The 16,124-nt window shown below is 36.5% G+C and overlaps 1 protein-coding gene across 1 annotated transcript in view; it reads left to right on the top strand.

The window, feature by feature from the left end:
• OTOG (otogelin) overlaps window positions 1–16,124 on the top strand; it is a 104,333-nt gene that overhangs the window by 56,426 nt on the left and 31,783 nt on the right. Inside the window, exons 31-35 of the mRNA XM_075163088.1 lie at window positions 1,017–1,043; window positions 3,739–3,906; window positions 6,045–6,323; window positions 14,936–15,053; window positions 15,783–15,862. Of these exons, the coding sequence (XP_075019189.1) occupies window positions 1,017–1,043; window positions 3,739–3,906; window positions 6,045–6,323; window positions 14,936–15,053; window positions 15,783–15,862 (672 nt within the window). The remainder of the gene's footprint in view (window positions 1–1,016; window positions 1,044–3,738; window positions 3,907–6,044; window positions 6,324–14,935; window positions 15,054–15,782; window positions 15,863–16,124) is intronic.

Below are 16,124 nucleotides of genomic sequence, written 5' to 3'. Positions count from 1 at the left end.
AAGTTTACTTAACCTAGCATTGCCAGTGGCTGCCACTGTGTGCATTCATGAGACCCAGACCTGAAAAATCAATCACACTAAGTCACCTGGGGCCATGAATTGAATCACTAAGCCACAGTGGTAGGAAGAAGAGTGGGTGCCTCTCACTGCCCTCCGTGTTCGTTTTGGTCTAGCTGGATTACATACATGCTTCTTTCCATATTTGTGGGTGGTACTCTTTTATTTTTAATTGCTTTTCCTATGATGTGAAAGGAAGAGTCATGGGAAGTCTATATTAGGGTACAGTACGTGTCCCTCAAACCAAGGTTACAAAGTTAGCAGGTCAAGTAATTTCCATCTTCAGGAGGACTTCACTTCTTAATAGGGTCTAGGAAACCTAGCTACCTTACTACTGTCCCCAGAGCAAGTGTGAAATATAAAGGTCTTCTGGAGAAAAACAAGTAGGTTTTTAAGCAGGACTTTGTCATTACCTTAGTATTCCTATTCAACAATGCTTAGAAGTTGTAAAAAAATGTGAGTTCTAGTGCAAATGCCTAACAGGAGATAGTCATTTCCTCAAAGATGTGATAAAAATGGGCAAGACAGAAAGAATGGAAGGAAACAAGCATTTTTCTAACTTTGCAGTTGCACAGAGAGAGTATGCAGCTTGCTCAAAGTCGCACAGCAAATTTGCCATAGAGCGAGAGGGTTACTCCTAATTTTTTGTATAAATGGTATGTGTGTTTTAATGTGAGCGTGGAACGACAGCAAAGCTTAGTCTTAACCACTAGAGGTCACAAAAAGACAGCTGTAGGTATGTAAGCTTAGTATTTCCTGTTAGAAAATAATAGTTTATTTAAATCAGTGTAGTTTAATTTAGTATTTTATTTAAAGCAATAAAGTAAATATTTGGCAATAATTTTTTTAGATCTAACTTGGCCAAGCATTTGGCTTACCTCTTAATTGTAAAGGGTAATAGAAAACCTGTTTATCTGCAGAATGCCTGCAACTGCATTTCTTTTCTTTCTATTTTTTAGCTTATGATTGTGAATATTTCAACAAAGGTAAGTCCTAAACAAGCTGATAAAATGGCAATAGAATCTTCCGTTTCTTTATATAAGTCTTAGTACTTTGTATAAAAATAATTGTGTTAATGAAAACAGTTGCGAATGGTTATATTATTTAAATAGCCAAGATTCTGTTTTACTGGTTTATTTTGCTTTTTCAAAGGATTTTAATTTCATAACCTTTTTTTATTCCTGGACTTTCCCAAAAATACATGTTTAGCTCATTTTCTTTGCACTTACAGATCATGATTAAACAATTAAATCATTAAGTAATGAATAGACTATTCAACCCAATAGTACTAGTGGCACTGCTTGCTTAAGGCATACTGCAGTTCAAAACTCTACCCAGTGGGTCTATTAAACCAACGGTGATTTCCTGTGCAGCCTCCAGAGGGAGCTAGCTATTAAGATATTTCAACTTTTTGTGCCCAAATGGGGAATAACTCTCCATTTAGCTATGTCTGACCTAGCTTTAAGTTCCTGAGCAACAAGCATTGCCGCTGCATTAGAATGGCTCTCAGAGAGAGGTGCGAAACTTGTACAAGGTGCTAGAGTAAACCTTGAATCTGCACTGGATGCTGTACTGCTGTGTTAACACTGGAACCCATATTCAGATTATTTTAAAGTTATATTGCGAGTGTCTGCAAAGTTAGACGTGGTATGCATACAAGCACTGCAAGCCAGCCTGATGTGAGAAATGGTCAGGACTCCTGCTATTTATTCTATAACTCTTTTTATCAAGCTCGTGTAGAAGCCTGTTTATCCAGATGGTTTGTGATATTTTGGTCTTCTGTTAGACGTATTGCAGCAGCTCACCCCCAAAAAGATCTTGGAGAGGGACTGAGTTTAAATTAGAAGAGATTTGCACAATGTGTCAGGCCCAAACGGTATGGCCAAGAAATTTACATTTTCTGACATACCGACTGCTGAGAGGATTTTGAGTGGGGTCAAATTGCTAATGCAGTGGAATTTTATCTAAATCACTATTTAAGCCTTTAAATTAATTTAAATAAAGGCCAGTTGAATGTAAGAGGTGATTGCAGTTTTACATTTCCTTTTTGGTTTGTTTTGTTTTATAAATGAAATACAGTCTAATACTAGATAATCTTACTGCAGTTGTAACAGATTGAAAGTGCAGTGCCTCTAACATCTGTGATAGTAGTGAAGTGAAGTTAGATAACATATACTTTTGAAGTATGTTATTAGTTTTACTTGTTACTGAATTCTCACTGACAGAGCTCATCAGTATTAACATAAGATGTTTTAGAGCTGCCAATGGGGGGAAAATAATCTCTATGCTGAAGATTTTCTTCTCTACCTCAAATATAGTAGCATTCCCTGGAATTACTTCGTTTTGGAGGAAGGTTAAGAAACTGTCTTAGACCAGAGAGAGGTTTTCTCTATGTAACTTCGTCAGAGTGAAATAGTTCCAGTCCTACTAGAAGCAGGAGCAGAAGCCTTTTGTCTTTTGTAAGGGAAAATTCTCAGTTGGTAGCTGTGGTTTCTCAAGTTTTGGATGGGCCTGAGATATGACACTTAAACGAATAATAACATTTCCAGAACACCAGATGTTTTAAGTAATTTTTAAAATGTTTTTCAGCTGCCTGCACTGAAGGTAACCAGGTATCACTGTACATGTTTAGCTAGGCATGGGCTTGTGTCCTAACTGGCCACCTATTTATGCCATTAGAATCTAAAACTCTGGTTGTAGTGCAGCTTCCTTAGGATTTCAAAACTCTTAATAAATTTTAAGATTAGGGAGAAACAGAATATGAGGGCAGGCTGCAAATTGCAGTCCAAACTTTTAACCCGTTGGAACAGATTTTAAGGGTCAATGGTATTACTGCTACTATCAGCTGAGAAGTTCTGGGACACTTCTACCTTAGATGTATGCTTGCCATGTCCTGGCTTGTGGGTAAAATGGTAGTGAGTTGAATTGCTCAAGTGTCGTCTACAATGCCTGGTTTTAACAGAGAAGTTTACAAAAATAATTTCAAATAACATTTAAAAATAAACTTTAAAATACTTTTCTGCAATGAAATGGGAACTAAGTGAGGAGGTGTGACATTGTAAGTTTTGTGAAATGATAACTTCATATACTTTTGGCTTTTTTTACTTAAAGGTAAAATATGACCATTCTTTTGCTTATGGTGCTGATTTCTTCCTGTCTCACTTCCCAGTGGTTACGTTTGTATCTGTACTGTTCAAGGAGTTCTTCGATACGTGATGACAACAAACTTCTGAAAAATGCCTCATGCTTTGGACCCTAATAAAATAGGTTTTAAAGAATAGTAAGAAGTGTATAATCAGTTCAACCATAAAATAAACAATTTAGAGGGATCCCAGGGTGGTCTGTAGAACATTATTTACTTCTAAATCAAGTAACTGAGGAGTCAGCTAACTTTAATAAAGTGTCTATGAAACCAAAGTGCATGAGACAGAGGAAAAGGAGAAGCTAATCATGAATCTTGAAAATTGAAACTAGGTATTTTGGCAGTTTTCAGAACAGATATTTTCTAAAAGAATTTGGCTTTGTTTTGGTTGTCATTATAGTTTAGTGCATGGCACCTAGAGCTATTTTCAGAGTGGAGAGTTGTGTTTTTATTTATGTGCTGTATCATAATATTTAGAGCTCAAGCATTTGTGACACTTGACATGAAGGATAGTTCTGATTTTTCTTTTTTCTCAACAGCTCTGGGAAAGGGCCCATACAAACTGGTCAGCTATTTGGATGGAGAATTTGTAATGGCAGTGAAACTGGTGGATGGTGTTGTTTTCCCAGTGAGAGAAGAAGATATTGTTCCTGGACATTCAGTGAGCTTTATGCTAACTTCAGGACTTTATAAACCCAAAGCACATGGTAAAGTCACTGTAACCTCGAGGCTTAAATAAGGCAGAGGAAATTCTGCCCTTGAATACGAGCCTACATTTAAGAATAGACCTGGGTCAAAAAATACTTTCTTTATCTGGCAGCTGATTGTGCACCTTAATGTTGTCTGTCAAAATTTTCATTTGGTTAGTTTTAGTTAGATGATTGTAGCTTTATAAACAGATACTTCTAGTTGAAAAGCAACAGCCCCCTCCGCCCCAACCTTCAGAAGCACCAAACCAGTGTTGTAGCCCGGCGCTCCAGATATCTGTTGCTCCCTCCACCTTTCCTCTGGCAGAACTGGGACATGTGAAAGAATGGGAGAGAAATGATACAGGAAAAGTACTCCCTAATTCACTCGCTTTGCCACCATCGCTCATTGTCTGCCCACTTGTACAGAGATGCCCATTGGCACTAACCTGAGCTGTGTAAGGGCGTATACTGCAAATTTGTCTCCTTCAGGTCCCAACTTAAGTTTCCACTGAAGGAATGTGTTGCTTATTCAGTAGATGAAAGAAGTCTTGCACAGCTTCAGACAGATGGAGAAAGCTTACAAGAATATATTCAGCACTTTGTGACATTGATTAAATGCTAGAGTTGTCTGCATATGCAATTTTAATGCCCAGAGAGCACTTGAGTCTCAATACAGTTTTACTGCCCAGAGTCCTCTGATCAGCTTTTGCACAGCCTGAAGGTGGCTGTCTTTGTGTAATCAAAGAAGGGATATGGGTCAGTTGAAAAAATGACAAGTATTTGATTAGTAATAATGCTGTCTGCAGAACTGACACAGGAACTCATATAACAGAATATCCAGGGCCAGATTTCTTTTATTAGTCATAGTTTTGAGACATTTGGACATTGCGTTCAATTTAGGTTTGGAAAGGGAAGGTCAGTCCTACTGTTCTATTGCCATATAAAAATCTCTCGCTCAGAATTTAACCTGGCAAATGGAATTTGTGCCTTATACTCCAATTTGAGGGAGCATTTCATCATTTGGTCACAGAGGAGTCCATACAATCAATACGATATTTTTCATATCCATGTCTTCATTGATACATCTGTGTTCTTGGTTCTTTGGTACCTTAGAAAAATGGATGTGTTTCATCAGTTTCAGACAAATTGTAGACAATGGAAAGTTTTGGGCATTGATATACTAATTGGCTATGTGGCAGGTACTATAAATCACACTGACTGTTGTTACTTACCAAATAGGTACTTGCTACAGACAATTAATAAAAAGATATTCACAAGTGCCACTATGTTTTTCACATTAATTGAAGTTTTTATACTCAGAAAACACGTTGGTCTTCCAGAAGTGTTACACCAGAATGTGGTAGTCTATCTGTTTAACAGAGATCATTTGTTTTCTATGCATTCTTTTTTCAAGAAATGCCACGAAGACCTGGAGGGTTAGTTGATTTTACAGTAGTTTAGTGGCTGTTTTCAAGAGAAAGCAGAGTTTACAGCAAAATAGAATGAAGTAATTCTGTGAGCAACAGATGCCTGTAACAGGCTCAAGATCTGCCACTGTGCAATTGGTTGTTCAGGGGCTTGCTTGAATCAACAATACTGTTTTCAGGGTAAGGTATCACGTGGGTGCATTTGCCAGAAAACAGACTTTGCTGTTAACGTTCTTAGGGGAAGGGCTAGAGAGCTGACCACTTCGAAATTAAGACATAAAGCTGTAAGCTGAATGCAAAATACATTTTTGTAATTTATTTTTAATGAAAGGCTGAGCTTTTAAGCTATAAATTCCTGATGGCAAATGTTACTTGTAAAGCTAGTTAGATGAAGTTTACATTTTTATTAAATAAATGGCTTAGTGAAGGCTGTAAACTGCTTGACTGCGGGGCTAAATTCCTTTATCCTGGTGTGGGCAAATGTTTTAATCTGCTTGTATGCCTGTTGAAATCTGTAGGATATTTAGAAAACTAAATATCCATCAGAATCTAGCACTCTGAAATCCATGTAGAGTATATTTTCTTACAAGATTCAGGTTATTTTCACTGATAAGGCCAAAGTCAGTTTTCATTGCTCATGCTACTAAGATCAGTAGTGGTACATCAGAATGAGTTCATTTTATTATGCCTATATCAGCAAGTAAATGAGTTCTGTGTGGATTTTTTCAGATTCCAACTTGATTTCATTTGAAACAGCTGAGAGACCAAACTATTTTCTTCAGTTGGCCTCCAATAATACTCTTGTTCTTTCTAAATGGGAAAAAAGTGAAGAGTTTCACAACAGATCTACATATGTCATTCACAAGAATACATGGCTTTCAGGATACAGTTCCTTTGAGTCATTTGCAAAACCAGGATACTTCATCCACATTTCAGCCTCTTCAGTTGAGCTTTTGAAGTACCATCATTCAGAGGAGTTCAGACTGTCGACCCTTTTTAAACTTGCAGGTAGGTAATTAAAGTTGTATTTGATGAACAGCAGTTTGCTCCCTGTGAAAATACAGGGATTGATATTTTCAGAGGTGACGAGATTGCTTACTTCTCCCCTACATCACTGGGAGCTGTGAGTAATCTGTGACACGCAGGCTCAAGATCTTCTTCCCTGAGCTTTGTAGTGAGGATGAGATTCTGTTTTCTTGTCCAAAGCCATTAAATAGCCTAACACACAACTTTGCTATGTTTGCCAACTAGTTTTGGAAATACATAGCCTAATGTATAGTTTCTGGGCAATACTTGCTTTGTAGGTGGTAAGGAAATTCTTAAGGAGTAGAAAATTCATGCTGATGAATAATGGATTCACAAAGGGAATAGAAAATAACGCATCTCTAAGAGCTAAGGTCTGTGGATGATATTTTCTCCTCCTTTCCCGCTAATTGCTGCTAAGAGAGAGTTTTCGGCTTGCATTCTCACTGCAAGCTCTGTGGCCTCCTCAGAGGTCATGCCATCTAGTGCTAAGCACATTGCCTGTAGGTTACACCTCTCAAACCTTGTGTTTCCCCTGAAAAACACCTTGACCTTCATCCACGTACCCACTCACAGAGGCTTGGCCTTCTGGGATGTTATCCCCTAGTGTTTGAGGCACCATCAAAGTGGAGATATATGCCTTTTCTTGGGGATCTAGATGTCTGTTCCTCTACTGTTTCTTGGACAGCTACAGCTCTTGAATATACAATGTAGACTGCTGTGAGTGTGTTTCTGCCTACTTGAGAGATTCCCATTCCTGTAATAGTAGTCCAATTCCACTGGGACGTAAGGATCAGAAATATAGGAGATATTCATAGGACCGTTCAAAGGAGCTGGATCCAGAAGTTGCTCTTACAAGAACTGATGACAAAAAAACACACATAAAAAAATCACTAATAAATCAAGCTCTTTCTTTTTTAGATTAGTAAGAAAAATAAATAATAAAAATAACTGTTTTCACATATTCTTAAACACTTGGGAACCCTGTGCTGAAATAAAGATGGCCTTACAGGTCAAGAACAAGATGCAAGAAGTTATATTGGCCTGTAAAATAAAACAAAACAGATAATTCATGAAACCACCATTTGCTTTAGTGTCTGCTTCTCTGGGTACATCAGATACATCAAATGCATTCATATGACTTTATTTATGAACTTCAGCAACAACTACTACTTGCTGAAACCACTGGCCTTTGTGTGGTGTATAAAATTCCAAAATAAACAAGTGTTTATTTTTATGTTCTAAAGCTTTTTATTGTGCTGTAATTTCAAATGCATTAGTGATTCATTTATTGGGGCAGCAGAAGTATATTAACAGGTATTCTCGGCAATACCATTTTTTAAAATCAGTTCTCCATTCTCTGAAACTGAAATTTGTTTTACAAGCAGAGAAAGAAAATGAAATATGGTAACAAATGAAGCATGGCCTGGCCGTGTTTTACAGTGACCATGTTGAATCTCAGCACAGACAAATCTGAAGCAGGCACTGACTTCTATGACAGAAGAGGCCAACTGTATGCCTTGTGGAGCTTCATGTTATCAAAACATTGAATTAAAAGTGTTAATGGTGGCATTGTGAATCTGCCGATATTTTGCGGTGCATTATGCTGACAGCCTAATGCAGCTGTTGACTGGCACACTCCAACTTCAGAAAAAATGACAGATTTTGTCATTGCCAAGTGCCTGTTGCCTCTTGACAAATGCTTGTAATCACAGAGCTGTTGAGGTTTTTGAACAGCAGAATTATAGAGCTAATGCTATTACCAGGATGTTTGTACAGCATTTCAAGCAAGGAACTTTCTTTGGACGAAACAAAAATATCTCCTTAGTCTTTTATCTTTGACGGAGGAATGAAGAAGGTTAAAACATGTTCCAATTCTCAGTGGTCGTCCATTAACACAGAGCGGTATGTCTTTTCAAGTGTGAAGTCTTTACCCTCCAGTCATTATACCAAAAAATCCTATCTATGCCAATGGAAAACTAAAACAATTTACCTCAGCAAGTGGGATCAGATCAAATGATCAAGAGGCATTTCATTAATCACCACATCCGAGGGCTTGGGTTTCAGAGTTTTATAAGCAGAGAAACATAGGGCTCGAATCTTTCTCCAGTGTACTTTCACAAGGGCCAGCCTGCTGATGCAGGGTAATTACATGGTCTAAAAATACAGCAGCATTTGTTTAAGTTAATGGAAAAGTTACACCAGCTTCAGAGTGCAGAGGCAAAAGCGTATTGAGTTTCCTGCTGACTATTGTAAATGCTTTGCATATTAGATCAGAAACTCTTGAACCAGGAACAGCTATTCCTGCGGAATCAGAGGATAAATATCGGGAGCAGAATAATAGGCCCAGTAAATCCCTTTGGCCAGAAAGTTCCTCATGAGATTTCTTCGTGCTCTGTGACGCACATTCAAAAGGAAGAATTTTAAATGACCTGATCACCACAGCAATAGATACATGTTTGTTTAAAGTCAGCTGACGAGTCACTTTTTCCAGTTTCATAGCAATAAATATTGTCACATTGAAATACTTTGACTATAAATTGCGCAGATATGATGGGCTAACACTGCAAAGTATTTTCCATGAGAAGTCACTTCAGCTTTTAAATTGGGTTATTTTCATTATACTTAAATTTGTCTGCTGTCCTGTTCCCACAAACATTTGAGGGTTTGAATTGATAACTGAATTTGAATATCTAGAATATACTTACTCACAAGAAAATACATTTTGTATTCTATGCAGGAATTTTTACTGGCAATGGATTGGTGTGCATTCAGTCAAAAGAAAGAATACACTTAGTCTTACTAGATGGACAAGCACAGAGCTGTCATGTAAGAGCGATAAATTCACTTTTGAAATTGTTGGGAAATCAGTGGATGTAGGGAATTGATGATCTTTTTATGGATATAACTGCAGTTTTCTTATACTTTTTTGAAATGATGTGCTCAAGCTAGTTACCTTTTACCTTTCATAGAATTATCATATGCTTTACCTTTTTAAGATCACTGAGTTAATTTTATATATATTATAAAAATGTGACTTGCCCTATAGAAATTCTGCAGCAAAGTTCGTAATAATGTTAGTTATCTGCTCTAATAGCTAACTTGCTGTAAATATAAGGTCTATCTCAGAGAGAATTTTCAGCTAAAATGCAAATCTCAAGATGCACTAAGTATATGCACACTGCACAGAGCTATTTATCAATGCTTAAGTTTGATACAGGGCATTTTTGTTTGCTTTTAATGCTTGTATCTTAATTAACTGAAACATATTCAGAAACATAGTACAAAACTGAAAATTAAATTAATTTTAATGAAAAGCTTTTTTTTGCAAAAGCATCTTGCATCTTAAGTCAGATTTATACATGATATTGTTGACTATTTTAACTTCAAGTTACTCTTATCCATTTCCATCAGTAGAATTAATTTTCCGGAATGTCCTGTTTTACTTATAATGAGTTGCTCTTAAGTTTAATTTGAGCTCGTATGCTTTGTCAGTCCAAAAGATCATGACATGGGGCCTGTGACTGGATAATGCTGAGCAACTGCTGTTGTACCTGCAAATCCCGGGTATGTCACTGAACACATCTGCTCGGTAGCTCTTGGAATCAGACTGAGGTTACTGTAGAATTAGGATGTCTTTCCTAGTTATACAACAAACACAAACATTTGACCTCCCTTTTTTGACTGAATAAATAAGAGGAGATTAAATAGTTATGTTAACAAGGTTATATTCATCCAACATTGTAATAGTAAACTACAACAAAAGTATTTGAGAGGTAGATAATTATACTTTGCTCTCAGTGATGTTTTGACTGGGCACAAAGTTCAATTTTTCCAGTGATATTTGCTTACATTTCTCATCGCAGAAACTTAGAAGTCATGGGCAGAGTTTGTTAGTAGTTTGTGCGTGTTAAGTGGGTAGATAGGATTTCATGTTTCTAAACTTGTAACTGAGGAGATAGGCAATCTACGTTACTAAGCAGAGTTTTGCTGCCATTATAAATAGGACTAATTCTAAAGCAAATTTTGTTCCTATTAGATCTTTTGAAATCTTTGGGAAAAGTAGCAAAACAGAAAAAAGTGTCAGGTGAGAATGACAATCCAAATACTTCATTTTTTCCAATATTTTTAAAACCTTTGTTTTAAATACAACCTTTTATTAACATTAGAACATTTCAAATTTTAGGGTTTTTTTTTTAAGTAAATAGCCATTCTTGAGCATAGCTTGAAATTATTCATAGTATGCATATTCTGAGAACGGCAGATTTTGTCCCTATGAGGTAAAATCAGCATAGAAAAAAAAGGCAGGATGGACTTGTGAACAGTAGGAATTGTCAACACACAAAAAAGTGGCCCAGTTACTAAGAAAGGTTGTTGTGCCTCAACAGAACACCCCAGTCTGTCAGTGATAAAAAATTAAAATTCTTCATTAAATGGTAGCAACTGTTCTCTTTCCCACAGAATTATTTTTGAAAGCCACAAAGAATGAAAATCATAAGTCATAGGGAACAAAATGCTTCTCTGATGTCCAAGCAAGTGAGAAAACAATGGAATTGGAGAATATCCTTTAATGTATTGTCTTTGGCAACGCGTCTACCTGCATTCATACAAAAGATTTCTGCAGTACTGTAACACGTCAATATGCTCAGCTCCTGTTAGGTAAAAGAACTGTGGGCTCAGCTGGCATGTCAACTGGAGTGACTGTCATCTAGGGCATAATTCACCATTTTGTGAAGGATTTGCTGTGTCACTGAACAGAAGACAAATGCTGGTAGACTTCACCAGGAGACACATGGTTATTTTCAAATGCCATGACAAATCCTTTTGAGGAACACATGCCTGATATAAGAAGCTTGACTCATTGTCTGTAAACTGTGTATCATTCTTTTGTTGTGAGTGAACTGTACTGTTGCACAGTGTACAGTAAGCTCGTATTACTGGTTGCTGGAGGGGGAATTTAAGTATTAAAAAAATGGGAAGCATGTGGTGGTGGAGGTGGCTGATTAGCATCCTGGCTAGCATAAAGCATTCGTGCCATGACACTAGTGAAATCCAGAGTTTCTGAGCTGCGGTAGTTTCTGTCATGGGAATAGCATGTAGTAACAATAAAGCTGAGGTTGGTCTGGCATGGAAGTTAATGTCTAAAATCAATACAGAGAGTGAAAGGAGTATTTCTCTCAGTTTAGGGAGAGGTATGCTTGAATGGCTTTAAAGCACTTTGTTACTGCTTTTCCTTATACCCTAATGATTGTGGGTATTAGGATCATAGTTAATATCAGATGTACTAAAAAGAGGCAAAATTATTTATTATTTTAGTTAGGTATAGAGATACTTTATTTTTCTCTTGGCTTATCTTGAATTCACGTTAGTTCAGAACATGGCTCTGTGCCACTGTTTCTCCTCCCCTTCATTTTCTGTCTAATTTCTATTTAGTCTAAACTTTTTAAACAGGAACTGCATCTTGCTGTGTTTTTTTTTTTTTACAGTGGCTGGCACAGTCAATCCGCTAGGTCTTTGGGCTGCTTAGGCATTCCAGAAGTGGTGCTGCCAATAGCGAAAACTTTAAATATGATGAATGACTGAACTGACATTCTCCTAATGCTGGAAAGGCATTTTCCCATAATTCATAATAAAGCATAGATTTCACTATATCTCATGGGTTTACTGAGACATACTGAAAACTTTTGAGATACTGGAAATCAATTCATGCAATATATTCAACTCTTGCTGTGATGATTTGGTCAGTTCTTTTATGTAATTTACACACTAAAAAACCTAATACAGCTTGGCTTGGCATACTCAATTCTCTAAAATCCCTTGACTGGAAAATTAAATGTCCATCGGTTCTACAGCTCTTTGAAAACAATTTTTACAACCAGGTTAATGAATTCATCTGTTGTCCATACTTGTTTCTGTAGAAGTAGAGGCAAAATTTGCAGACAAGCATGACTTTGTTCATTCTTGACTGAAAGCGGTATTTGTGAACCACTCAACAAACGCTATGCGGTTATGTAGAAATTTGCCCTATTTCCTACCAAGGCATGCAACACCAGCAAACTCTGTGAACTATCTGGAGGAAAGCTTGAGGAAAATGTGGCAATCATTTCATGAAAGTCTAAGTTTATTTGGAGAATGGGAGATGGTATGTTAATCCCAGCACTTGAAAGTGTTAATTCACGATCACTGGTCTGCTAAATTGAGAAACTAATATTCTTCGTCAGGTTACAGTATGTATGCAAAGCTTCTGCCTTTATTGTGTTTGAAACTCCTTCTGTGATTAATGGTGAGGTTTGTGGCAAGAGTTAAAAGTTATGTATCTGTCTTCGTACTTAATGTAGGATTGTCTGAAAATGAGATTTCCTAGATTCCACTCGGATATACTGTTATTGCTGGTTACTACTACTGTTGGTGATTGCCTGTGCCAGCAGGTCTCTGATGTGTTCTGTCTTTTTGTCATATATCTTCTTCTTTTGTCCTTAAACCTTACCACTCTGATCTGTCAGTGCATACAAAACCCCATACATCAGTCAGCAAAATGTATGGACATAATTCCCTTCCTCCATTAGATTTAAGCAACTTAAGTTGGTTTCACTAGAAGGGGTCACAGAAGAATTCGGTGACTTGTACTTAGCTTTTTGTGGGAATGTAACTTTTATAAATGCATTTGTTACTGTTGTAAGAATCATGTTTTCAAAAGCAGTGACAAGTTACGTGCTTAGATAGAGTGACGTGTAAAAAGGATAACACTAGATGGCAACATACACACTCTTTTGTATGAGTTTGATTTATACCTTTGATTTAAGAGAATCATTTCTATTAAAAAAGAAAACATTAATAATGGCAGAGAGATAATTACCTCGTAAGTGCAAATGTCCCTGAATTGCAGGAAGAACAATTTCTTAGGATCTTCATGGAAAAATTGAATGTCTCCAAGAAGATGTAAAAGAGCTACTCTCTTTGTATCTCAGTCAAGCAAAGATCAGCAAAACTTAAAAGCAATAAGACTTCAAAAGACCAAAAATGGAAAGTTTTTCTAAGTAGTAAGCATTTTCTTTGTGGTCATTAATGTAAACATTGTTTAAGAGCAGCTGCTCTTCGTAGGCTCTGAACAGCATAGCTCTAAGATCAGGTTTACCAATCCAGAGGGGACCCATATGTCATGACGGTGGTCTTCTGTAGGCATAGGTGTTAGGGAAGTGTCACTGCCCTGCCCTGACTGCTACAGGAAGGAGCTGGGGTGGGCTGTCATAGTTCAGGGACTGAAATCCAGATGTATTGTGTAAGTCATGCAGGCGTTGGTAGAGCCACTGGGCTAATCTAGCATCATGCAGGAAACGGTTCTGCATGCAGGTGGGGCAGGGCTGTAGTGAAAAAGAAAGCATGATACTGCATTTGAACATGCAAGTGCGTGTCACCCACATGATGATTGCCACAAATTTGTTTCTCTCAGATTTTATACTCAGTCTATTTCCTCTTTACATTAATTTTGTAAAGTTCCTGCATAATTTAATAAGCACTGGAAGTATAGCTGATCCTTATTTCTGTTTATTCTCACTTTGAAGTTTAACTCTTCCTCTATCTGAATTTGCACTTTGGGTTTCAATTATGTGAATTTGAAGTCTTTCAATAAACGCTATCTGTGTAGATACTGTGAAGGCAGCTTGGGGTCTTGGTTTTTTTTGGTTTTTTTTGTTTGGTTGGTTTTTAATTTGCCTTAGTGTTGGATTATTGTTATTGTTTTGTCTGGTGAAGTATATGTTTTGAGTTAAATTTTGCTTGACTACATGTCTCATCTCATCTGAGTTGCTTTCTTCATTGTAGGAGCTGTTAGAATTTCAGATTCAAAATGTTTTGAGGTTTCAATTAATTTCTCTTGGAGTGGCTATCTTGTACTGCTTTTGAGATGATCAACTGTTAAGATATATTGCTTTACGGAGCCTAAATTGACATAATTTCTGATTACTTTATTTGGAATGGTGTTTGTTTTGGCTTTTAAAATACAATCGTATCATACAAGTTATGTACACCTTTGTGCTATATCAGCAAATTTTACACACAAAGTAAACAATTGTTATGATCATTATGTTATAAAGACTATCAGTGTATCCAATTGGTGCTTTTTATTTTAATAACAATAATGGTACTGAATCAACATAATCTTAATTTTGTATTTTGTTTGAATAACCAAACATATGGTTTCATTGTTGGTATAGTTTTTAAAACTTAAAAGCAACAGCTCTAACTTGCCTGGCTTTATTTTCAAGTGATTGTAATATGCAGTAAATGTGGCTAATTCAATGTCATGTTTTATATTACAAAGAGTAAAACAGGCTGCAGAGCCAGCACGCTTTAATATACTCTGCATAAACGTAAACTGTTTTTCTATTTTTTAAAGACCTTAGCCGTTCAGAGAATATTACCAATTTTATTTGTAGAGAATACAGGTAGAAACAGTAAGAGATTTAGAGCTGCGGTGAACTTAAAGCATGCCATATGCTATGGCATAGTCATATATAGTCATATATATCATATAGTCGTATATATCTCTGTGTGTTTCTAGAAATATATAAGAATAACAGATCTTTGGTTTTTTTCAGATGTCAAATTTAATTTTCTACCCCGTTCTGCATGTGAATGGCATTATGATGCCTGTACAAGCCCTTGTTTCAAGACATGCAGGGACCCTTTGGGAAAAAACTGTCAGGCAGTACCAAAGTAAGTATCTGCAGTTTTATGGAAAAATATGCAATTTGGATAATATACTTACGCAGCATAATAAGAATATGAGGGACCATAGGCTCAGTATAGCAGGACGGTGTTCTTGTATAAGGAGATAAGTGAAGGAGAAAAGAAATGGAATAAAACCTGCTGTGGCAGCTACATGAAAGTGACATTTCAGTTGTTAGGTAAGTATTGTCAGATTCTGGAATCACTAGTACATCTGTAACTTTCAAGCTGGGGGGGTATTACAGAGTATTAATAAAGAGAGGTGATTACGAGTTTGTTTCAAATAGTTGTGCCCCTACTTTTTCATTATGGCATTGCAACAGCCATATTTGTCCTTGCCTTTTCCTCCCAATTGGAATTTGTGCCAAGTCTTGTAAAACTGGCATTTGGATTTTGGTGTGTAAAAATGTTTGGCATTTCTTAAGCAATAGCATTCATTTGATGATTTCAATGAATATTGAACCTGTGACCGTTCATTTCAAAGGCTGAGTATTGCGGAGTTCATGCTTTAGCTTAGATCTGAGTGAAATTGGAAGCCATGGCAATGACATTTTGAGGGAGTAAACTGAGGTGATGACATTTAGATAGAACAAGACTGTCTACTTAAAAATACTTTATAAATAAATTCTGTTTTCCTAAAATGAAATGCTCAATCCAGAAGATACTGTTTGACTAATTGTTAATACTAATTGTTATTACTAATTGTTTTTCTTTTAGAGTGGAAGGATGCATCCCTGCCTGTCCTCTCAGTATGTTGCTGGATGAAATCACTCAGAGATGCGTGTATTTTGAAGACTGTATGTTTGAAAAATTATATATATTATTTATGATACTTAGCATATTCATTTCTTAGGCCTTTAGTCAAATTTTCAAATACTGGTGCTTAAATTTGTGTGACTATGACCTTAGTTATATGAACCTTGAGCTCACTAAACATACATTTTAGTTAAAATAATTTCACTCCTTAAAAATCCGAGACAAATTTTAAACTAAGAAAGATGTTCTTTCTTCATAAAACATTCCAGTAACATTAGATGTGGAGCAAATTATTTAATGAGT

This window comes from Calonectris borealis, chromosome 14, assembly GCF_964195595.1.
Source record: "Calonectris borealis chromosome 14, bCalBor7.hap1.2, whole genome shotgun sequence".
Taxonomy (NCBI): Eukaryota; Metazoa; Chordata; class Aves; order Procellariiformes; family Procellariidae; genus Calonectris; species Calonectris borealis.
This window is presented reverse-complemented; position numbering and strand designations above follow the sequence as displayed.